Below are 25,655 nucleotides of genomic sequence, written 5' to 3' on the forward strand. Positions count from 1 at the left end.
AGTCAACAGATGGGGACGTTAGCAAGACAAGAACCATCTGCACGAACAGTTTGATGATGTTTGCAGCAGCATGGACTATCAGCTCGGAGACCATGGCTGCGGTTACCGTTGACATTGCATCACAGACAGGAGCGCCTGCGATGGTGTACTCAACGACGAACCTGGGTGCACGAATGGCGAAACGTGTTTTTTTTTTTTTTTTAAATGAATCCAGGTTCCATTTACAGCATCATGATGGTTGCATCCGTGTTTGGCGACATAGCGGTGAACGCACATTGGAAGCATACATTCGTTCGTCATCGCCATACTGACATATCACCCGGCGTGATGGTATGGGGTGCCATTGGTTACATGTCTCGGTCACCTCTTCTTCCCATTGATGGCACTTTGAACAGTGGATGTTAAATTCCAGATGTTTTACGACCTGTGGCTCTACCCTTCATTCGATCCCTGCGAAACCCTACATTTCAGCAGGGTAATGCACGACCGCATGTTGCAGGTCCTGTACGGGCCTTTCTGAGTACAGTAAATGTTCGACTGCTGCCCTGGCCAGCACGTTCTCCAGATCTCTCACCAATTGAAAACGTGTGCTCAATGGTGGCCAAGCAACTGGCTCGTCACAATATGCCAGTCACTACTCTAGATGAATTGTGTTATCGTGTTGAAGCTGCATGGGCAGCTGTACCTGTACACACCGTCCAAGCTCTGTTTGACTCACTGCCTAGGCATATAAAAGTTGTTATTACGGCCAGAGGTGGTTGTTCTGGGTACTGATTTCTCAGGATCTATGCAACCAAATTGCGTGAAAATGTAATCACATGTCGGTTCTAGTATAATATATTTGTCCAATGGATACCTGTTTATCATCTGCATTTCTTCTTGGTGTAGCAATTTTAATGGCCAGTAGTGTATCAGCTCAGATAAGACTTCAGTTTGCAACCATACCATTTGTAGATTTTTGTTAGAAAAGGAATTGAGCACATCCTCAAACCACTGTTCTACCTAGGTTGTTATGATAAAGCTGAATGAAGGCAATGGCATTAAAATACAGATAACAATAGCTTTGTGTAATACTAATAATGACATAATACATGAAATCGTGGTAAAAGTATGTGGTCATGCTTTTTAGTATTTCAGTAATTATGTTAAAAATCATCACACATTCATTTATTTGCATCACCTAGTACATTTCATTGAAGCTGCCATCATCAGAATCCATGGTACATAGATACAGCAGAAAATCAGTATAAAGTATGATGTAGTTAAATGAAAATCATAAATAAAAAATGTTATTGTAATGAACATAACAACTTAAATCAGCTTGACTAAAACAAAACATTAAAGAATCTAGGTTTCATGAGACAATTCTGCAATGAATAATTTGTATGTCCTGTTTGCACAGAACATAAATGCTAACTGATTTAGTTGTGTCTGAGCATGAGAAGAAAGGCCAAACATGTGCTGCATGGTGGTAAAATATAAAATTTGTCACATACAAAGGGCAGTTCAGGAATGTAAATGCTCGCTGTTATCAAACAAATTAGACAAAATGACTGTAAGCAGAACTGAAGAAAGAAAATGTATTTGGACAAATGCAATTGTGAAAAAAAGTACAGTTACAAAGTAGCCCATCAGAGAATATTACAAATTATCAAAAATAAACTCTTTAATGACTACATTTGTGAATGTGTATAGAGTCATTCCAGCTAGTGGCATCAGTCTGGCCTAACTGCTACATAGACTGAAGTACCAAATGCCGCTGGACCTTCTTGGACTCATGCCAGTGACGTAAGTCATTACAACATAGCTCAGCTCAGCAGTTCGAGCCAAAAGCCGTGGATGTTCGCTGGGTGGACACCTGACACTGTCACTGGACACTGAGACAAGAAACTGCACACCATTGAGGTTACTAGAACCAAATTTTTGATGACATGGCCCAAAGAAGCTCCTGTGTTAGGCTGGGAGCCAACCTCCAGGCATCATCAGCACCCTGCATTATCTTCAGGGAATGCCAGGATGTACAGCATGTGCTCATGTGGAGAACATCCAAAACACCAAAACAACAACCAAAACAGTGTCCAGAACAGCTTTGGGGTACATTCTGGGAACCCATGGAGTCAGAACTAGCGTTTCAAAATCTGGAGATTCCTATGCTCCATAAATGTGTCACATTGGCAACAGACTAACCTGCAGAAGACTACTTGCCACCCATCATGATGAAGAAAGGCTGGTAGGGGCTGGTTAAAAGGGGTGGAGGAGATGACTTTTGTTGCCACCTGACACTTCAGTGACATCAGAAGAGAAACCAGTGAACAGCTTCCACGAAATGTGTCGAGTATTTGGTTGCAGCAGCACCAAAATTGTTTTTATCCTTCATTGTCCACATACTAGTATCAATGAGCAGCTTCCAGCCATTGCCACTTTGTAACATTCAGAGATTTACTTGCTTATCATCATCCTAGTACTGTGTTTCGCTTGCGATATGGCCTGGAGACAATTTACAGATTGTTTGGGCACTACTTTGTTTCCTTGTTGTCAGACTTTTGCTCTGATCTTGGTGCTGAAAGAATTACAACCATGTTATCTGTGTTTATGGCATTAATAAAATTCATATTTTGCTTGATACAATACTAACCAGCCACAACATAGCACCCAGCTTTCCTGTAGTCACACATTACTACCGTGAATGGAAACATTTGAACCACACCTCCCTTCATTGTATTGGGTGCCTCTGATCATGCCTCAGAACACATAAATGCCATTTAAAATCCTCCCTACCCTTTCCAAGTGAAATTATGTTCTGTGTCCAACCTACAAAATTTTCTATAACAATGAAAACAATCAATTATTGATGAAATTATTTAATTGGATAGATGAAAAATCTGCTCACCAAGCAGTGGCCGAACACACACATAAGACTGTTGTGATTGGCAAGCTTTCCGAGCCAGTGGCTCCTTCTTGGGGCAGAAGGGTTGAATGGGAAGAAAGAAGGGCGAAGGAAAAGGAAAGGACTGGAGAGGTCTAGCAAAAAGGATACATTTTGGGAAAGTCATCCAGAACTGCTACCAATCACAACAGTCTTTTATGTGTGTTCTACAAAATTTTCTGATTCATCACGATACCATTGACACTGTCGACCCCTTGCCACACAAGTAGAAGAAAGACTTGTCCAATACATCCATCCAACACATCCTATTGCGGTCTCACCAAAGGTACGAGGACGATTTGAAAAGTTCTCGGAACAGAATAGAAAAAAGTACTTACATCACTAAAACTTTTTTTTATTTAGTCTCCTTGTAGATTAATGCACTTGGTCTAATGATGCTCCAACCTCTGAGCAAATGGACGCGCACGTCACTGGCCTGCGCACAATCGAAGGAAACACAGTCACTTTGAGCAAGTGATCTAACATAATGGTATCACTATATTTTCGAAACAGAAAGAACGAAGTTGGATCAGTATTGAATGTACCAGAGGTCATAAAGCACGACAGTGTCATCTAGGTCTTCAAGATATGTGCGGGGAATCGGCATTGCTGCACAGAACAGTGACACGTTGGGTAAAAGCCTTCAACGAAGGTCGGCAAACTAAGGCAGACATGCATCGGGCAGGTTGTCCTAGCGTCTCTGAAGTAGTAGTGCATGCTGTTGCCATGTTCGTGGACAGTGGTCGATGCCATACGATTCGTGAGCTCGCCCACGAAGCCGGATTAGCGCATATGACTGTGCTTCACAATCTGAAGGAACTCCTGGGCACGCGAAAAATTGCATCACAACGGGTTCTGCATGACCTAATGGAAATGTTTCAGAGATTCGACAGGCAGTAGACAGCTCCATTCACAGCATCAACAGAACAGGCTCTGCTAGCGGTATACTATGCCTTCCACAGTGCTGGCAACGGGTTCTACACAACGCTGGTGACTACTATGAAGGACAGCAACAGGTGCAAACATGTAACACTTTTGTATCAGTTGTGAATAAATAGTTGCCACTATTTAAGTTTCAACCCTCGTAGTTATCAACTCTGGCTATCAATTATTTGTTTGAAGTCAATCTTCGTCCACCAAGAAAAATTTGCAGTTTTGGGAAGAGATGGAAGTCTGGCAGAGACATATCAGGTGAATAAGGCAAATGTGGCAACAATTCATACCTTAGTTTGTGTAATTTTGCCATGGCGATGACACACGTTTTCAATCCAGTGTCAAGAGTCGCGGCACCCATCTTGTGGATAATTTTTTCATTTCTAATGCTGTAGTAAAAATGTGATATACCCTTTCCGATGACATCTGGCAAGTGTGAGAAATTTCACTCACTTTCAATTGGCAGTTCTCCATGACCATTTTGTGCACTTTTGCAACGATTTCTGGAGTAGTGCCATCTCTTGGTCAACCACTGCGCACATCATCATATGAGCTGTTCCAACCAAATTTAAATTAATTTGTCCACTTGGCAACAGTTGAGTATGAATGAGCAGAGTCCCCCAGTGTATTCTGGAAATCAGCATGAATGTCCTTTTCTTTCATACCTTTCTTTACAAAGTTCTTAATAACTGCTTGTATCTGGATTTTTCCATCTTCGCAAATCATTACACGGGAACAACAACAGAGCCATGTCACCGCCACAGCTCTCTTCCAGGATCACTGATGTGTTTACAGGCAACAGTCCAATGAAAACATGTTGCACTAGTGTTGACCTATTGTGGTGATTCCGAGAACTTTTCAATCACTTTCGTTTTTCTGCCTTACCAGAGCCAAGTTGACATGTGGAAACAACCATGTGACACTGAAGTGAAACTACTGCAAGAAGTTTTATGTGGTCATGAAATTTAAACTATTGTTCTCTTATATCAATGCCAACCACCAAAGGACATATTCGATGACCTAGTCAGCAGAGCATGATGCTCAGCACGACATGATTAATGCTGTCAATCCTTCTCCATCTCCTCGCATACGTGCATACGCACTTTCCATATTCCACACCACCTGCTTCAGTAAGTTACACAGCTGTGAACTATCCCTCCTACATATCCTTTAGTTTTACCACTCTTCACGTTAGTAACAATAATGTAGAAAATTAGATTTTTAATTTTTGTTTGTTTTACGTTTCTAAAAAACAACTGTTGTGGTCCATCTTAAATCACCCATGTTATATTTTTTTTCCTTCTTGGTCTGAGAAACAGTCCAATATTCTGTTGCTAGAAACTAACTATCACATAAACCTCTATTTTTGCAGTAACCTAACTTGTCTAACACAATTATTTGTTTGTTTCAGTGCTGGGAGACATCTTTAGGACAGGAGCTTTATCGTCTTGTTATTTTGGACTTTTTCATTTCAACACTAGGAGGTTTCCTTATAGAATTCCTTCTTAAGAAAGTGGGCAGGTAAGTTCTTTCATAATGCAGTTGTTCGTCTTGCGTGTAAGTTTTAATTCACTTTTAAATTAACTGTAATATATGTATTATTTAATTCCTTACTTTAAATCCATATGCCTGAAGAGGAGATCTCAGTGACAGGACCCAGATAAAAATTTGCACTTACAGTTCACTCTATTCTTCTCTATGCAGAAGAACCCAAAAATTTATATTCGAGAGGGCCTTTGGAATATTGACCCTCTGTTATTCCAATATACACATTGTCCTTTGAGGGAAACAGATCACTTTGTTGGTGTATAGATCACAACTGAATAATTGGCATTAATCTCATAAGGACTACAATCACATTAACCTGAAAAAGTAGACAGTTGTAAATACTTGTAAATCATATATTGATTATCTTACAAATCCTCATTACTGTTGTCAGTAATCATAGTAACACCAAGCTGGTGTTGAAAGAGACTATAAAATTCAGAAGTCAAGACCTTGTAATCATCTGTTGTCAATTGATGTGGGTTTTTAGCTGCTTATAACATTTATTATGAGTGATTTGTTCACTGAATAATTGATAACTACTAATCTAAACATTGAAATAGACAAGAGTTAATAAAGTGCACAAAATAAAAGTAAAATTTAAATCTCAGTAAATGTTTCAATAATTAATCTGCTAATAGGAGAAAAAAAACAAAAAATTTTTAAGCAACTGGACAAAATGTTGATAGTTAGATACTGATAGAGTATGCAGAGATATTGTGTGTAGATACTGTTAAGAAGGAAAGTATGTTTCACTAAAAGGTTGGATGTGACCATAGTAAATAGTCTAGGAACTTGAATAAGATCTTATAAAAGGAAGGGAGAGGTTCAGAATTTGGTGGAGAGGAGTAGTGAGATAATGGAGATGTGACCATCAAATCCTCCTAGTAAAAATAGTGAGAGGCAAAGACAACAGTGAAAGAGAGAGAGCTTCTTTCTTTCGCCATGAGTGTCTTTTGGTGCTCTCCTTTTCAGCCTCAGTGACTTTAATCTCAGTAAAGAAAATTGGGCGTATAATATGTATCTAGTTGTTACTTTTCGTCTTAAACAATGATATGTTAATTTCTTCTCCCTTTTTATGTTTGCTAACCTCCTGCCTCTTCAGTTTCCTTCAGTCTTATTAGTATGTGTTTCATCTTGTATTTGTTTTCTTTTCTCTTTCAATGCTGTCCCTATTCTCCAGTGTCACTTTCTATTTTTATACATTCTTCTTCTGGGTTTTATTTTTATTTTTGAGAGATTGCTTCTTATCATTCTCTAATTTTTTAACCACTGGTATGTTAATGGTCTGCATTTCATTCAGTATTGGAATGTAAGCTGTTACACTTGCTCTTATTTCTGACTTGGTTAATAATTGTAGGTGATGGAAAACATAATTGTGTAGCCAAGTGTGTTATCTGCTGGTCTGAAGATATGATCACTTTTACTGTGAGTATTTGTGTGTACCTTCAAGTTTTTGACCCTGTTGTCAGGAGCCCTGAGATGCAAATGAAAAACTACATTTTGTCAGATCATCCCTCCATCCATCCTCTTGATCAACAGAGAACTGTAATTTAAAATTATGGTAATTGTGTCGTGTGAAAGCCTTATGGCTACACAGTTACTGTATCTAATTTCAGGAGATTTTTTTTCCTCCTGAAACTTATTCTTTATTTTAAAAAAATCAAATACACACTTTAAACTAGAAAATCTTAAGGACTGCTGCAGAAATCCTAAACACCATAGCAGTAACCTGGATATCATTGGCTGTGTAAAGAAAAGAAAAGAAAAAACAAGAATTTGATATAATTACAAAACTCTCCTATTTCATGAGTAGTGACCTACAAACACATGCTTGATTATGGTCTCTCTTGGATTTTCTATTAATTTAAAATATTAAAATAATTTATATGAATTTTGACATTTTGTTGATAATGACACCTTAGTTGTGGAATGTATAGCTTATACAGGAGCACCACTGTATTCCTGATACCTAACACAGAAATACTGGCATTAATGAATAATAAACATTCCTGTCACTGATCACTGCAAAACTGAGTTTCATTGCCATTTCTGGTAGTGTAACATAAGAAAACATATTGTGTTTGATTTAAGGGTCTGACCCTTAGGTATGATCCATTTGATGTTTGTCATCAGTATTAGATAATTATAAATTCTAAATAAAATTTTACATTTGTGTTTTTCTAAATCAACTTGACAATTATCTGTTTTAAGAAATGTTATTCTTTTACAGGAGTTCGTGTATCAAAATTGCTCCACCAGAGTTTGACATTACACGAAACACCTTGAATCTCATATACAATGAGACTTTAGTTTTTGTAGGCTTTTTCTACAGCCCACTTCTTCCTCTTGTTGTAACAATAAAAATGTTTATTACATTCTACATTAAGAAAGTAAGTCACCTCTCCATTTTGACTTTGCTTGAAATAATATTAATTCTCTATTTTATTTTTGTGTTCTGAAATTATTAATAAATTGTATTTTTCTTGATTGCAGTTTTAATGTTTGTGATTACAAAGAGAAATTTATTAAACTGTTGAAATATTTCAGACAAATAAGATACATGTACTGTTCTAATGCATATTGCTGAGCTATATTTTTTGTTGGTTCTCATATTACTTTAAGATACATGTTCAGGTAAATGTTACTAAAAATACTGGAAATTAGCAATTGTGAGCACCCATAGTAGGGACAGCAGCTAACAGGTTAACCCATAATGTGTCTATAGGCATACCTTAGGGATGGAACTGGAAACCTTAGCATTTATGTATAAACACCAGTTCAGCAAATGTTTGTTACTTCAGTTAATAAAATTAGGTTTTATTACTGTAAGTCTCCCTTGTGCTGTGACAAGAATGCTGTCTTATGAATTTGTTGCGATGTTTCTTTGCTACATGTCAGCATACATACATCCATACTTTAAAACAACACTGATGTCATTGAAGTACACTACCCAGTGACAGTCACTAGCGGTTCAGTTTTGACACTGTCGAGTACTTTCAAGGCTGTTCCATTGATACTGCATTGTTAGTGTACTTGCGGATTCCATCTGGCTACTGTTAGATCCCCTTATGGGTTTCGGTTTGCTGAACCTTTGTGTTATACCCAAATCTTGTCATTTCCTGGCTTGTGTGGTTAGTGATAGTAGATTATGTGTACTGTGGAATACTACTTTGGGAGAGGAGTGAAGGAATTTTGGAAGGATATTCCTCATTTTGAGTGTGATGAAAGGTGAGGTTATGCTGTTTCAGTCCAAGGTGTATTGGATAACTGTGTGCGAGAGAATGGGTGGGAGGCTGGGGTTGGATTTGAAGTTGGAGTAGGCTCCTTACTAGCTGATTAGTGCATGTATTTGTTGGAGAATTAGGAGCATACGTGAATATGACTTATGAGATTTGTTTGGGGTCCAGGTTTGGAGATTGTGCTGGCTGTGAATGCGTTAATAAAACTTTCTGCCTACTAGGAAAGGGATTGATCATTACAGCAGATTGTCCTTGGATGGCTGGATGATACATTAGAGAATTTTTAACATGGAACAGATGACAGCTATTGAAATAGAGATACTGTTGGTGTGCTTTATATGGGTGAAAGTTTTTACAGAGCCGCTGGAAATTTGTTGGTCAGCATCCAGGAAGGCAGAATGCTGAACTGAGCAGGACAGTATGAAATGGACAGAGAAAAGGTTTTAAAGCTGTGACTGGTAGAAGATAGTGTGTCTTGACACTCGGTCCAGTTCACAAAGATATCATCAATGAACCTGAACCAGAGAAAGTGTCTTGCATTCTGGGTCGACTAACAAAGTTTCGTTAAATATTTTAAGTCTTGATCACAGTAAAAAATAAAATTACAGTTTGCTGATTACTAGTTTCAGTTGATTAATAATCGTCTTCAGATCTATGAAAATGAACAGAAAATTGGTTTTCAGTCAATGTAAAAACTTAACAATCTCTAAGACAAAAGTGTTAAAACATTAAGATAGTTAAAAATTTACCATACTTGCTAAGGAATCTGCACGTAAGTACTAAGTGTTACAAACCTATAGTAAAAAGTTGGTCAAAAAAGCATGACTTATGTGCAAGCTGCTCAAATCCACTATGGTTTGCCAGTAATGCCTGACAGGTGGCACACAAGTATGCAGAGTGACAATTTTAGGAAACCAATAGAAGTAATTATTAGCATCAAGATATAATTTATTAAAAAAAAAAAAAGCACAAAGATGTACATGAAAATGGCAATCACAATATAAATATAAAATCCACAATAGCTGTGTCAATAGTACATAAGAAAAATATTAATTATCAGATGGTAGCTATTAAAACAAAGATTAAAACCAAGAAATGTAATATCTGTATTTCAAATTATATTAATACTGATCAGAAGAATGTTTTAATCTAATATTAAATTGTTGTCAACACTTCGGAGATGATGACATAGCTCTAATATTGCGTGGGTCATACTCCAAAGGAGGAGCAATGTAGGACCTACACCTGTTGTTTCTCAGCTTCATAAATGTATTACTACATTTGTCTTATGTCAAAAAAAAAAAAAACGCATATGATAGCACCTGTCGCTCATATTGGTGGGGCAGGAAAGGAATACAAGGAAAACTGTCTGTTACTTGCTTTGGAGCATTCACGTTCTCCTTGCTGCCACACGCTGTGCCTCACAGGGTAACACGCAGTGTAGAGGGCATCAGTTATTGTCTGCTACACATACTGTGCTTATTTTCAAGATGGCCTTCCAGTACCGTACTGTGAAACAGTTCTAATTCCCACAAGCTGAAAAAAAGATGAACTTTTTTACAGGACAAGGTAGACCTGTGGATTTCAATTCAGTTTGTTTGGGTGTAGCATTTGAATTATGTGCATGCATGACATGAGTGAAGAAGAAAGCGGCAGGCAAGCATGTTGCCTGTGACCACTGGCTGAGGGCATCTTCTGCTCTGTCAAAAGCTGTGATAGCCGCTGACCGCATGGTCACCAAGAAGTCTGTCCACATGCTCTTTGACAAAGCACACTGGACCTGGTAGTGACATGAGCAAGCTTTTGACGGTTGTGAAGTATTAAAGTATTGCTCACATTTGTGCACATGCAGCACAAACCTTGCTGTTCACATGAGCACAAGATGTCACTGGAAAGAGAGTGTCTATACAATTCCAATGATATACAGATATGTCCAGGGAATTGAGTCTGTGGAGAGATACAGTGCCAAGTAGATTAGATTCAATATTATTCAGTAAATAATTTATAACTTCAAAACTATTTATCGCAACAAGAAATTGAGCTCACATATTGTACCACATATCGATGGAGTTACCTTCATATTTTATAACTTTATTATTTATTCTGTTGACGACATTCGATTGGACATTTAATTTAATAAACATCTCTTTTGATTGAAAACAAGACACACATTTAGCAGGGCAATTCTCCATGTTGGCAGACATTAATGTACACCATCCAACTATTTGGATTTTAAGGTTTATAATTTTTATTTTTTATAGTTAAATTTGAATAGTTCTGCCCATAAGTTGAAACTGAATAGAAATGCGTAAAATCTGGCTATGGAATGGAAAGATGAGCCAATTTACAACTAAAATAAAGTACTGTTGATGTTTGTATGATAATTGTTAAAGGTACATGGGTTACATAAACTACTTTCAGCATTGTAAATTCAAAGTTGTAAATGCTTAAAGTTAATTTGCGAGCAAACTATGGCTTCTACAGTTTATTGTAGGATATGAATCTTGGGTAGAATTTCAACATTCAGCCTATGGCACATTCATATTTCTGTTTAAATTAATGGATAATCATCATCATCATCTTCGACAGTTTCCAGCCACTGGCTGGGTCTGTCGGGAACACAAGCCTCTCCATCGTGTTGTCTTTCCACCATTCCCCCTCTTCCACCTTCGTCCAGTTCTCTCCTCTTCTCATCACACATTCCTTCACTCCCTTCACCCATCTATCTTTTGGTCTTCCTCTGGGCCTCTTCCCCTCCAGTTGCAGATCAAACATCCTCTTTGGAATTCTTCCCTCATCCATTCTCTTCATGTGTCCATACCACTGCAGTCTTGATTTTTCTATCCTGTCCTGTACTGGTTCCTCCTTTTGTCTTTCCCTCACATACACATTTCGCAATCTGTCTCGTCTTGTTTCACTCAACCTGCTCCTCTGGAACTTCATTTCACTAGCCTGTATTCTACTTTTGTCGCTTTTGTGCATTACCCATGTCTCACTTCCGTATGCCAATATGGGGACAAAGTAGGCTCGGTATATAATTCCCTTGGATTTCTGTGGCACCTCCTTGCTCCAAATAAGCCCCCTAATGCATTTGTAGAACTGCCCTGCTTTTCTGCACCTTTCATTTATTTCCATCGCGTTTCCCCCCTTACTTTCAATCATGCTTCCCAGGTACTTGAAGTTCTCTACCACTTGTAGTTTTTCCCCTCCACAAGTTATATCCACATTTGGTCTATTCTTCTTCCTTGTTGTGACAATTATTTCACTTTTCTTTGCAGAGAAATGCATTCCATATTGTGCTGCCGTTGCCTCCCATACATCTAACTGCTCTTGCACCTCCTTCTCGCAATTTCCCCATAACATCAGGTCATCGGCAAAAAGCACTGCTTTCATTTTATGATCTCCAATTGCATCTGATACTTGCTGTAGGATTTCATCCATAACAATAATAAACAATAAAGGCGAAAGTGCACTTCCCTGTCGCAGCCCATTTTCCAGCTTGTACCATGCAGTACGTTCCCTCCCCACTTTCGCACAACTCTCACTTCCCTCACACATTTTTCTGACTTTTCGTGTTATCTCTTCATCTATCCCTTTTGCGTTCAGCACATGCCAGAGCTTGTCCCTATAGATACTGTCATACGCCTTCTCAATATCTAAAAAGGCCATGATTAAGTCCTTCCCGTACTCATAGTGCCTTTCCTGCAGTTGCCTTACCGCAAATATGAGGTCCGTTGTTGATCTTCCCGGTCTGAAACCATACTGCTCCTCTTGCAGTCTACTTTCAATACTGCTTCTTATTCTCTTCTCCAGGATCTTTTCATAGATTTTTCCACAGTGGCATAGCAGGGTGATTCCTCTGTAGTTCTCACATCTCCTTTTATCCCCTTTCTTGAAGATCGGGACTATAATTCCTTTCTTCCAATCCTCAGGAATTCTGTTCTCCTTCCACACCACCCTCAGCACTCTGTATAGCCACTGGGTTCCTACTTCTCCTGCTGCTCGTATCATATCCACTGTTACTTCGTCCCAACCTGGTGCCTTGCCCCCTTTCATCCTCTTTATGGCTTCTTCCACTTCATTCCAAGTTAGATCATCAGTTTCCCCACTATTATAATCGTCTGCTGCCTTAGGCTCTCCATCGCTGTTAGTTACCCGCTTGGCGGCATTCAACAGATCTTCAAAGTACTCCTTCCAAATCTTTTTGAGCTCATGCATTTCCTCCACAACTCTTCCATTATTATTAATGGATAATAAGTTGTGTAAAAGATTGGTGATCTCATTAGATCATTATGTGATGTCAATGCATGCCCTTTACTAGCTTAGGGTGCCGTAATCATGAAGTTCATGAACCAAACCTTTATAAGGATGGCAGCCATATTGCTCAAGGTCTGTCCAAGTTAGACTGTTTTGGAGGTGGTTGAAAGTTTATGGATGCTAACTTGGTCACACCTGTTTCGGTGATAGAAATATTTTGGCATGACTTCAATGGTACTTAGAATTACTGTTGGAACTCTGATTATTTTTCAGTTTGTGTTCAGAAGGACTTGGGATTTTTGTGAGAAACTGTTTAGATCTCTGATTTTGACCATGTAGTGCGAATTTAATGGGCAATAAATATTTTATTGAAACTTAAATGTCTGTGGTTGGTACATGTTGTTTAGTTAGGGGAACACATGTTCTGAACCTAACAGTTGTTTGAGTTCTGGATAGTTCATCAGTAATTGTTCTATAAAATTAGTCATTTAATTTAAAGTGACGTTCGTTGGAAGGTAATCTGTTCCTAGATTAATGTTAGAGAGACACATCACATACAGAGGTACAGTTCGCAGCTTTTGTTTTGTAGATGAGGCCATTTGCTGTTTGTGAAGTGGAAAGTGGCTAGGAATGTATTTCTTTTGATGAGAAAACACAAAATGACTGCATCCAATGTCAATGTCTGAACAAAATTAGGAATGATAGGGAAGATGAATCCTGCCTGTATTCTGGACTGCAATAAAAACAAGGTTGGTGAGGATCGCAGTGGCCAGCTAATGGGCTGCTATCCTTTTGAGAGGGTGCTAATAAAGTGGTGGAAGAAAGTTTTTTTTTAATATTTTCATGATTATGATTGTAAATTCCTATGTTTTCTATAAAAAGTCAAGGCCTACTAACAGATATCTTGTTGAATTTGTTACCAAATTGGCTACAGCATTGGTGAACAATGGAGGTCTTGTTGGATCACCTTCTGCTCAAAACCGTTCACCTATAAAGAGTCTCAGTGGAAGACATCTTAAATCAATTCTAGCTACAGAAGTACTATAATGGCCTCAGAGGAAATGTAAGATATTTGTAGAACAAATCAAGATAAGATCGTAAAAAGTGGCAAGAGAACATACCAGTTGCTTTCGTGAAAACTGTTACATAGAATATTGTTTACCAAAATGCTTCAGAATTTTTCATACTAAGGAAATTATAGCAAAGTAATTTTCAACAAAAACGTACATTTTCAAACTGCTTCATTTTTAGTAGCAATAACGTGGAATTCTATCTGCATTTGGTAAACAAAAAACTTTTTTCCCTTGTTGTGAATGCAACATGTTTTCATTTTGGTATGAAAAACAGGGTTGCCAATGTAAATCTATGCTTCTTCACACCATTTCGTAGAATAAAGACCCTGCTTTCACATGCAGTAAACTGACTTATGTTCTGTGCAGTAGAAACCACTTTATAAAATTCAGAAAAATAGAGAGAAAGTTCAGTATCAGCCAGTTGAACTCCACACAAGCTACCCAGTCCTCAGTGTTTTACAGGCCAATGGCCACCCACTGTGGCTGAGGTGCCACCTCCCAATAGGCATGTGTAGTCACCATTGCGGCAGAATGAAGTCAACAGAGACAGAGAAATTTTAAAACAGACTGCAGTAGCTAATGCATACAACACAGTCAATGTATCTCATATTCATAATAAAATTAAAAAAGGGAAACTCCCACAAATTGCTGATAACAAGACAATGACCAAGAACGATAAAGAAAAGGCGAAAAAATATGTTTCCAGGGCACATACCTGCCAAATGTTATGGAAAGTTGAGCAGTGCGTTTGGAAAACTGACATAAAGATAGAGTACCAAACTACAAACACTTTAAAATCAAATCTTCGACATAAAATTGCTCCTCAATTAGACATATTTCTTAGTTCAGGAGTACAGAAAGTTAAATGAAATGACTGTGGCCTATATTTTGTTGGTCAGCCAGACATATTACAGAGCCCACACATTCCAGAATAAGATAGCTTTCGGCGTACACATCACTGCAGAGTGGCATTTGGTGTAAGATATTAACTATAATATGGAAGTGCTGCACACTACATCCTATGTACTTTACTGTAAGAATTAGAAATTTATAGTAAACAGAAAAATTCTCGTGAACTAATACTCAATGAGTAATGCGCGTTCAATCAGAGCTACTGTTTTTATGGTCTTCAGTCTGACTACTGGTTTGATGCAGCTCTCCATGCTAGTCTATCCTGTCTGAGCCTCTTCATCTCCAATAACTACTGCAGCCTACATCCTTCTAAATCCACTTGCTGTATTCATCTCTTGGTCTCCCTCTATGGCTTTTATCACCCACACTTCCCTCTAGTACTAAACTGGTGATCCCTTAATGTCTCTAGAATGTGTCGTATCAACTGATCCCTTCTTTTGGTCAAGTTGTGCTACAAATTTCTTTTTTAACCTATTCTATTCAGTACCACCTCATTAGTTACATGATTGACCCTTCTAATCTTCAACATTCTTCTGTAGCACCACATTTTGGAAGCTAATATTCTCTTTTTGTCTATACTGTTTATTTTTCATGTTTCACTTCCATACATGGCTAAACTTCAGACAAATACCTTCAGGAAAGACTTCCTAAAACTTAAATCTAAATTCAATTTTAACGACTTTCTCTTATTCAGAAATGTCTTTCTTGACATTGCCAGTCTACATTTTATACCCTCTCTCCTTTGGCCATCTTCAGTTATTCTGCTGCGCAAATAGCGCAACTCCTCTACTCCTTTAAGTGTCTTGTTTCCTAATCTAACTCCCTTAGCATCACCTGATTTAATTTGCCTACATTCTGTTACTCTTGTCTTACTTTTGTTGATGTTCATCCTATATCCTCCTTTCAAGACAATGTCCATCCCATTCAACTGCTCCTCCAAGTCCCTTGCTGTGTCTGACAGAATTACAGTGTCATTGGCAAGCCTCAAAGTTTTTATTTCTTCTCCCTGAACTTTAATTCCCACTCCAAATTTATTTTGGTTTCCTTTACTGCTTGTTCAACATACATGTTTAATAACACTGGGTATAGGCTACAACCCTTTCTCCCTTCCTTCTCAACCACTGCTTCCCTTTCATGCCCCTTGACTCTTATAACTGCCATCTGGTTTCTGTATAAGTGGTAAACAGCATTTAGCTCCCTGTATTTCACCACTGATACCTTCAGAATTTGAAAGAGAGCATTATCGAAAGCTTTCTCTGTCTACAAATGCTGTAAACATAGGTTTGTCTTTCCTTAGCCTATCTTCTAAGATAAGTCATAGGGTCAATATTGCCTCGTGTGTTCCTACATTTCTGTGGAATTCAAACTGATGTTCTCCAAGGTAAGCTTCTACCAGTTTTTCCATGCTTCTGTAAAGAATTCATGTTAGCTTTTTGCACCTATGACTTACTAAACTGATAGTTCGCTAATTGTCACACCTGTTAGCAACTGCTTTCTTTGGAATTGGAGTTACTACATTCTTCTTGAATCCTGAGGGTATTTCTCCTGTCTCGTACATCTTGCAAACCAGATGGAAGAGTTTTGTCATGGCTGGCTCTCCCAAGGCTATCAGTAGTTCTGACAGAACATTGTCTACTCCCGGGGCCTTGTTTCGACTTAGATCTTATAGAGCTTTGTCAAATTCTTCTCGCAGTATCATATCTCCCATCTCATCTTCATCTACATCCACTTCCCTTTTAATAATATTGCCTTCAAGTTCATTTCCCTTGAATAGATGCTCTGTATACTCATTCCACCTTTCAGCTTTCCTTTCTTTGCTTAGGACTGGTTTTCCTTCTGGACCTTTGTTATACATACTGCTGCTTCTCTCTTCCCAAAAGGCTTCTGTAATTTTTCTGTAGGCCATATCTGTCTTTCCCATTGTGAAGTATTCTTGTAAATCCTTACATTTGTCCTGTAGCCATTCCTGCTTAGCCATTTTGCATTTCCTGTCAGTCTCATTTTTTAACCATTTGTATTCCTCTTCACCTGATTTATTTGCTGCATTTTTAAATTTTCTTCTTTCATCAGTTAAATTCAATATCTCTTGCGTTATCCAGGGATTTCTTGCAGGCTTTGTCTTTTTACCTATTTGATCCTCTGCTGCCTTCACTATTTAATTTTTTAAAGCTATCCATTTGTCTTCTAAAGTATTCATTTCCCCTTTTGTAGTCAACTTTTGTCTGATGCTCCCTCTGAAACTCTCAACAACCTCTGGTTCTTTCAGTTTGTCCAGGTCTCATCTCCATAACTTCCAACACTTTTCCAGTTTCTTCTATTTTAATCTACAGTTCATAAACAATAAATTGCTGTCAGAGTCCACATCTGCCCCTGGAAATTTCTTGCAGCTTAAAATCTGATCCTGAAATCTCAGTCTTACTATTATATAATCAATCTGGAACCTTCCACTGTCCCGAGGTCTTTTCCACATATACAACCTTCTTTCATGGTTCTTAAACCAAGTATTAGTGATGATTAAATTATGCTCTGTGTAAAATTCTATCAGGTGGCTTCCTCTTTCATTCCTTTCCCCCAGTTCATATTCACCTTCTATTTTTCCTTCTCTTCCTTTTCCTAATATTGAATTCCAGTCCTCCATCACAATTAAATTTTCATCTCCTTTAACTATCTGAATAATTTCTTTTATCACATCATACATTTCTTCATTCTGTTTACCATCTGCAGAGCTATTTGGCATATAGACATGCACTTCTGTGGTAGGTGTGGACTTTTTATCTACCTTGGCTGTGATAATGCATTCAATATTCTGTTCATAGCAGCTTATCTGCATTCCTATTTTCTTATTAATTATTAAACCCACTCCTGACCGAGCGAGGTGGCATGGTTGTTAGCACACTGGACCAGGTGGCATGATTGTTAGCACACTGGACCTGTACTGTAGAGGACGGTCATCTTGATTTAGGTTTACCGTGATTTCCCTAAATCACTTCAGGCAAATGCCAGTGTGGTTCCTTTGAAAGGGCAGGGCTAACTTCCTTTCCTGCCCTTCCCTGATCTGATGGGACCAATGACATCTCTGTTTGGTCCCCTCACCCAAATCAACCAGCCAAACTGACTCCTGCATTACCCCTATTTGACTTTGTATTTATAGACCTTTATTCAACTGACAAGAGGTCCTGCTCCTCCTGCCACGGAATTTCATTAATTCCCACTATATCTAACTGCAACTCATCCATTTCCCTTTACAAATTTTCTAACCTACCTGTCTGGTTAAGGGATCTAACATTCCATTTTCTGATCCCTAGAATGCCAGTTGTTTTTTTTTCCCTCCTGATGACAACGTCCTCCTGAGTAGTCCCCACCTGGCGATCTGATTGGGGACTATTTTACCTCCAAAATATTTTAACCAAGAGGGCACCATCATTATTTAACTGTACAGTAGAGCTGCATGCACTCAGAAAAATTACGCCTTACTTTCAGCTATTCGGAGTACCAGCACAGCAAGGCTTTTTGGTGGATGTTACAAGGCTAGATCAGTCTATCCCCCATATTGTTGCCCCTATAACTACTGAAAAGGCCGCAGGCCCTTCTCAGAAACCATACATTTGTGGTTGTGCCTATGGCACTGCTGTCTGAATTTCTGAGGCATATAAGCCACCCCACCAATGGCAAGGTCTGTGGTTCTAGTATACTTTCCTGAGATCACAGTCCAGGCCACTACAAAAGCCTCCACACACTTCTCATTCAGGGAAGGTGACCAGCAGCCATGCATGCAGTGACAAATCATGGTGTCATTCACATGCTCATTTGCCTTCCAAGAAGGTCTTCTAACTATCAATAGTTGTCTTAGGAGCAGGAAGACTGGTGTAATTAACCATTCTTGGCAGCAATGCTGCCAGTGTGCCACAAAAACTAAACACCTTGTTTGGACTGTTGGTTACAATGTGCCCCTTTTTCGCTGTTTGCTAAAGGAGATACATCAACACTGGCTCCCATAGTTTACACTTATCATCCATTCCTAAAAGCATCTCATTTTTCAGTGAGGCCAAGTGAAGAGTATTTTTCTCCAGATATAGAAAACCTGAGGAATTATGAACCCTACTTGTGTGAATTACAGGCATTTCGCGCATTAGACACTAAGTTCCCTTCGTACTGCACATTGTTCTTCTTCTCCATGTGATCTAATTTACTGCCGAAGACCACTGAAGTACTGGAAACAGTCACAGTTTTACCAGAACCTTGTTTTTTTTTATAAAGATTTCCTACAGTTTTTCACTCTTGAATGTTCTTCTTACTTCTGACCGACCTTGGTTTAGTTCAATATCATACTTCTTTAGTGTTTCCATCAATGTGTTAATTATGTGTAGAAAATTTCCTTTCTTCATTGACTGCAGCCCTTGCTGACCATCGTACTTCATAATCTTGATGAATTTGACTCAAAAGCAAACTCCTATTCCCTCTAGAGTTTAATTTTTCAATCATTAGCCATGCAGATTGCAATTTATAGATGTGAGGCTGTAGCATTGTAGCACTTCTCTTTCTAGTATCCCTTTAATCCAGACACATTGTCATATTTTATCCAAAACATTTACACTGTTTGATGATGAACTGACTGATTGGCATCTTTTTCTTTAAACATTGTCATCAGCATGTCCCATTTCATGTTCATGTGATTTTGCCAGCCACTAAAGGAAAAAGAAATTCAGATTTCTTTTCAGGCAGCTAGCTCCTAGTAGCACTTTCTCAGAGATGACATTCTCTCTCCTGGAACTTACTGCACTTTTTGTAACTGGTCTCAAAGAATGAAATGGTGTAGTTTTGGTTTGCCTGCTTTATGTTTGCATCCGAATAGTGTAGCATCAACAAACTGCACATTTACTTGAGGACTCTTCGGAAACCAAGGTCAGACAAGTTACGAAATGGAACCTATAATGAGAATCCAGTGAAGCTTCACATAGATGTGTTGGGAAGTGTCTGTAGGTGTGCCTGTCGATCACATTATGTCACTCTTTTCGGTTCTGAACGTGCAGTAAGCATGTAAAGATGCATAGAACAGTAGTCTCTCTTGCCAAATATGAGTGAGTGCTCAGAGGTTTCATCTGATTTCGTGCTACCTCACTTAACGGAACAGTCATTCATTTCCTTCTTCATGACAATTCTTGGCCGCATGATGCAGAGACAATGAGGCCATTTCTGCTGTGTTTTCATTGGGAAGTGTTTAATCACTCACCATGGTGCTTGGACTTAGCCCCCTCTGTTGTTCATCTCCACTCACATGAACCACTGGCTATTAAGGCAACATTTTGGCACAGACAACATTAACTATTTTAATATTTTTGATGACCTACTTTAAACAGGGGAAGCTTGGTGTTTCAAAAGCACTGATGTGTGCCAAGAAATGAATTTTGAATGTGTTCCACATGGAGGACTGCCAGTATAGAACTGCCACCTTCCAAGAGCCCATTGTGCTCATGCAATGACATCGGCTCCACTACACGCACCTACTGGGATATGGCATCTCAATCATAGTGGCCGACCATTGGTCTTTAACAACAATTTTAATATTGGATTGAAGCACTCTTGTTATGAGTTTTCATTTAATTTATAATTTAGAAATTACAATTTCTTTTTAACCTTTCTTTTAATGCTAGCATTTATTAATTAATATATGTTCTAATGTATCCTTGATGCTTCTGTTATGAATTTTATATTGTGATTAGAATTTTCATATATGATTTCATACTTGTCTCAATTTTTTTTAGAAATGTTATCATATATTAATAATTATTATATTTGTGTCTTAAAATTGTTTTTATATGTACTTTTGTGCTGCCTATCAGTCATTTGTACTGGCAAACCACAAGCTTGCATACAGGTTAGTCTTCTGATGGGTTTAAAAGCTAACAGCCAAGCATCTTACATACAGATTCCTTAGTAGGCGATACCTTCATAAATAATATATGACCTTACAGATTACAGAGTGAGGTGGCGCAGTGGGTAGCACACTGGAGTTGAATTTGGGAGGACGTCAGTTCAAGATTGCATCGGACCATCCTGATTTAGGTTTTATGTGATTTCCCTAAACCACTTCAGGCAAATGCTGGGATGGTTCACCGAGCAAGGTGGCGCAGTGGTTAGCACACTGAACTCGCATTCGGGAGGACGACTGTTCAATCCTGTCTCCAGCCATCCTGATTTAGGTTTTCCGTGATTTCCCTAAATCATTTCAGGCAACTGCCGGGATGGTTCCTTTGAAAGGGCACAGCCAATTTCCTTCCCAGTCCTTCCCTAACCCGAGCTTGCACTCCGTCTCTAATGACCTCGTTGTCGACGGGACGTTAAACACTAACCATCACCACCACCACTGGGATGGTTTCTTTAGTGCATGACCGACTTCCTTCCTCATCCTTCCCTAATCCGACGGAACCGATGACCTCACTGTTCGGTCGCTTCCCCCAAATTAATCAACCTAACAATCTTACAGACTGTTAAGTTTTCATTTTAAGTGAGAGGCAATTTCCTATTTATTGCTATAGGTGAGACATTATGCCAGCAGTGTACTTAGATACAGAATCTTGATTAAGTATGGCAGTTTTTTTTACTCCTTTTATTATTTTTATGTTTTACTGATTTTTAATTGTTTTAAAGAGTGTGTGCTCACATTAACTGAAAGACAATTTTCTGTTTATTTTCAAAGTTCTGAAGATTATTGTTAATTAATCAGAACTGGTAATCAAGGAAACTAATTTTATTTTTTATTAAAATCAAGGCTATTAAAATTCTTAACAAATAATACAGATTGCTGTATCTCCTTCACCTGACAATGTCAGGTCTTACAAATAAGGGTTCCTCTAGGGGGCCCATAAACAGATCAGTGCATAAGGGCAACATGTGGGTGACCATGGCAGTGCTGCAGAATTTTTATGCAGGTCTTCCACTTGAAGCATAAATAGTTATAGGTAAGAATACAGTCGGACGCATGTGTTAGGAGGTAGATGGGGGTTTTGTAGTCAGCAAGGCATATGAAATGTGTTTTATTCATATCATAATGTACAGAATTTCAGAACATAAGTCTCATGCACAGAAGACATGTCAAGACTACAATTTACTAACTTAAAAATTTTGTGAAACTTAACAGTATTCCTTGTTGAAGAATTTACTTATTTAAAATATGTCAAACTTGCAGTATTACTTATTGAAGAATTTATACAGGACATGGTTTTTTTCTAATGCTACTTCAGAATTTGCATCCATCATAACCAGCATGAATTTTTACTTCATTTTAAGGGTCCACCTCAAAGTATCACTTTGTCCTTTATGAAATTTCCCACTGAGCAGTAGCACCTTTCAATTAGAAAATTGTGTAACTTGCTTTATAAAATATTTAGCTTCATATTCCTTATGTCACAACCTATATATTGAGGAGTGTGAGCACACAATTTTAAGCAATGTGAGATGAGTGTAAAGTTTTCTTTGTCTTGTAATGTGCAGGTATTCAAAATGATTTTTTGTGAATAGATCAGCTCTCCTGCATAGGAAAAGAATCACCTCAAAGATGTATAAAGATGGCACAGTTAATATTTTTAGGTCTTTAAATAATGTTTTACATGATTCCCTTTGCTTTACAGTGCATGTGTTACGAATGATTCTTTTTTTGCAGCTTTACGATTTGTGAAAAGTTTCCTGAGTTTCCCCAAAAAATTATTCCATATCTAATAACAGTTTCAAAATAGCTATAGTATGCTACTTTCCTCTTATCATTATGAGGCACTGTCTAAAATTTCAATTGCAATATTTTCCACTTCAAATTTCTATCTAAGTTTATTCCTAGGAATTTGACATTTAAATTCTTCCATTTTTTATTATTATGAAAAATGCAGATTTTTTCAGTTTTTGACTGGTTGGTTTTAAAACTTATGGGATGGGTGTTTGGTATATTTAACATTAATCTGTTTAGACTGCACCATGTTTCCAAGCTACTTAATGTATTCATGACACTCTGTGATATATTGTCAGCATTTTCAATTAGGGCAAATGTATCATCGGCGAACAAGGTTAGATGAGTATTTGTATTGAAAGGCAAGTCAGTTCTATAGAACAGGAATAAAATTAACCCAATGACTGAGCCTTGAGGAACACCTTGCGACACTGTTTGCCACACTGAGAAGTAATCTGGTGCATTTGATGTGTTATTACCCTTTTTTTTTCTACTCTATGGGATGTGATTCAAAACATTTTAAAGCAATATTCCTTATTCCATTTTTTTCTGTTGAATATAAAAAGCAGCAGGGCACAGTTTACAGAGATGAATCTATTAGTAAGATCACAGAATTCTTTTCCTAACTAATGATGAAGTAATTTTTCAATAAAGTCATTCATGGTATCTGCTGTGCTTTTACCTTGTTGGAAGCCATATTGGTTATTTGAAATGATGTCACACTTTGTGATGAAGCTTTGAATATGTGAAGCAGCATTTTTTTTTTCAAATATTTTTAATATGGTTGGGGGTGTAGAAATGTGGTGATAATTTAACGTCATCTCTTGAACCTTTGATATTACTTCTATATATTTTAAAAGATTAGGGAATTAACCTTACTCAAATGATTTGTTTATTATGAGAGATAGAGGGTGAGATATTATGTTGTAAACTCACTGAAGTACTTTGGACGAGGTGGTGCTAGCTGGTGGCAAAGACATGGTCATGGAGGATGTTAGTGTTTAGGGAGAGATATCAACAGTGATTTGCAGGGAGCAAGGCATTAAAGGAGCAGAGATGGTAAAGAGGTGATGAAAATAGTAGTAGACATTGTAGATATGTAAAATTAGGTTGCAGGCAATGAGTTGGAGGTGTAAATAAATTAGGCAGGAGATTCTTTCTTGCGGAGTGTGGTAATCAGCTGCTATAAGGCTTGTATGGCATTTAGGTTTGTGGATATTAGGAAAAATATAGAAGTTGAATGTGCTGTTGGAGGTGGGGTTAAGAAAGAGGTAAATTTGTGGTAGAGGTTCTTGGCATGAGATTAAGGATTTTAGTAGGGATTTGAGTTTACACTGGACTCCAGGAATGGAATCACTGTGGTAGGTCTTCTAAGGGAAAGAGTGAGACATTTGGCAGAGTCCTTCTGCCAGATTGATCACTGTGGTTTATCAATACAATTTTTTATGTTGAGGAAGGATTATCAAGTCATGGTATGTTATAAGGTTGCAGATGGGTGCTTTTACCTCTATTGAGAGGCTTGTGGTATTGAGAACTGACCTAGGAAAGGGAGGAGAGGCCAGTTTAAAAGAATAATTGACCCTGCACTGGATACATATATACTCAGTACAACAGTTGATAATGGGAGGAATTGTTGTTGTTGTTGTTGTTGTTGTCTTCAGTCCTGAGACTGGGTTGATGCAGCTCTCCATGCTACTCTATCCTGTGCAAGCTTCTTCATCTCCCAGTACTTACTGCAACCTACATCCTTCTGAATCTGCTCAATGTATTCATCTCTTGGTCTCCCTCTACGATTTTTACCCTCCACACTGCCCTCCAATGCTAAATTTGTGATCCCTTGATGCCTCAGAACATGTCCTACCAACCGGTCCCTTCTTCTTGTCTAGTTGTGCCACAAACTCCTGTTTAAAGAAACTTCTAAAGCAACAGAGATTACTGCATAATATGTGTAAAACAAAGCACAGGAACACATTTGACTATGAAGAGAGCAGTGCATGATTCCTTCAATGACTACCATAGCAAAATATTTTCAAATGATATTTCACAAAACACAAAGAAATTCTGGCCATACGGAAAGACTGTCAGTAGCACCAAAGTTGATGTCCAGTCCCTAGTGAATGAGGAACTGAAATGGAGTGTAGCAAAATAAAACCTTAAATGCTTAACTCTGTTTTCAAAATTCCTTTACAAATGAACACTCAGGAGAATTGCCCCAGTTTAACTCTTGTACCACTGAAAAGATGAATGAAATAAGTATTAGTGTCAATGGTGTTAAGAAACAGTTTAAATCATTAAAACTGAACAAATCTTCATGGCCTGGTGCAATCCTTATCAGCTTCTGCTCTGAATTTGTGGCTGAGTTAGCCCGTCTTTTAACTATAATCAATCAAAGATCACTCGAACAAAAAACCATTTCCAGTTCTTGGAAAAAAAGCCCAGGTCACAAATATTGTAGTAGAAGTGATCCACAAAACTGTCATCCAATATCCTTGACATCAATTCATTGTAGAATCTTAGAACATATTCTGAGCTCAAACACAATGAGGTACTATCAACAGAATAACATCCTCAATGCCAGCAAGTGTGGATTTCGAAAACATTGATCATGTGGAACCCAGCTCACATTTTCCTCACAAGACATACTGAAAGCTTTGGATCAAGGCAGTCAGGTAAATGCAGCATGTTTTTATTTCCGAAAAACATTTGACTCAGTACCACACCTACACTTATTGTCAAAAGTATGATCAAATGGGATATCAAGTGAAATTTGTGACGGGGTTGAGGACTTTTTGAAAGGGAGGACGCAGCATGTTATCTTGGATGGAGAGTCATCATCAGATGTAGAAGTAACTTTGGGTGTGCCCCAGGGAAGTGTGGTGGGACATTTGCTGTTCATGCTGTATATTAATGATGTTGCAAAGAATATTAATACTAACCTCTGGCTTTTTGCAGATGATTCAGTAATCTGTAATGAAATGCTATCTGAAAGAACTTGGATAAATATTTAGTCAGATCTTGGTAAGATTTGAAAGGGGCACATTGATTGCCAA

At 38.1% G+C, this 25,655-nt stretch overlaps 1 protein-coding gene across 6 annotated transcripts in view; it reads left to right on the forward strand.

Annotated features, from left to right (window-relative positions):
• Window positions 1-25,655, forward strand: part of LOC126457665 (transmembrane channel-like protein 5) — a 294,095-nt gene that overhangs the window by 229,473 nt on the left and 38,967 nt on the right. For all 6 annotated transcript variants that reach the window (XM_050094160.1, XM_050094162.1, XM_050094163.1 and 3 more), the window contains 2 exons: window positions 5,271-5,380; window positions 7,638-7,797. In XM_050094160.1, coding sequence (XP_049950117.1) covers window positions 5,271-5,380; window positions 7,638-7,797 — 270 coding nt within the window. The remainder of the gene's footprint in view (window positions 1-5,270; window positions 5,381-7,637; window positions 7,798-25,655) is intronic.

Source organism: Schistocerca serialis, chromosome 2 (assembly GCF_023864345.2).
Source record: "Schistocerca serialis cubense isolate TAMUIC-IGC-003099 chromosome 2, iqSchSeri2.2, whole genome shotgun sequence".
In the NCBI taxonomy this organism is placed as follows: domain Eukaryota; kingdom Metazoa; phylum Arthropoda; class Insecta; order Orthoptera; family Acrididae; genus Schistocerca; species Schistocerca serialis.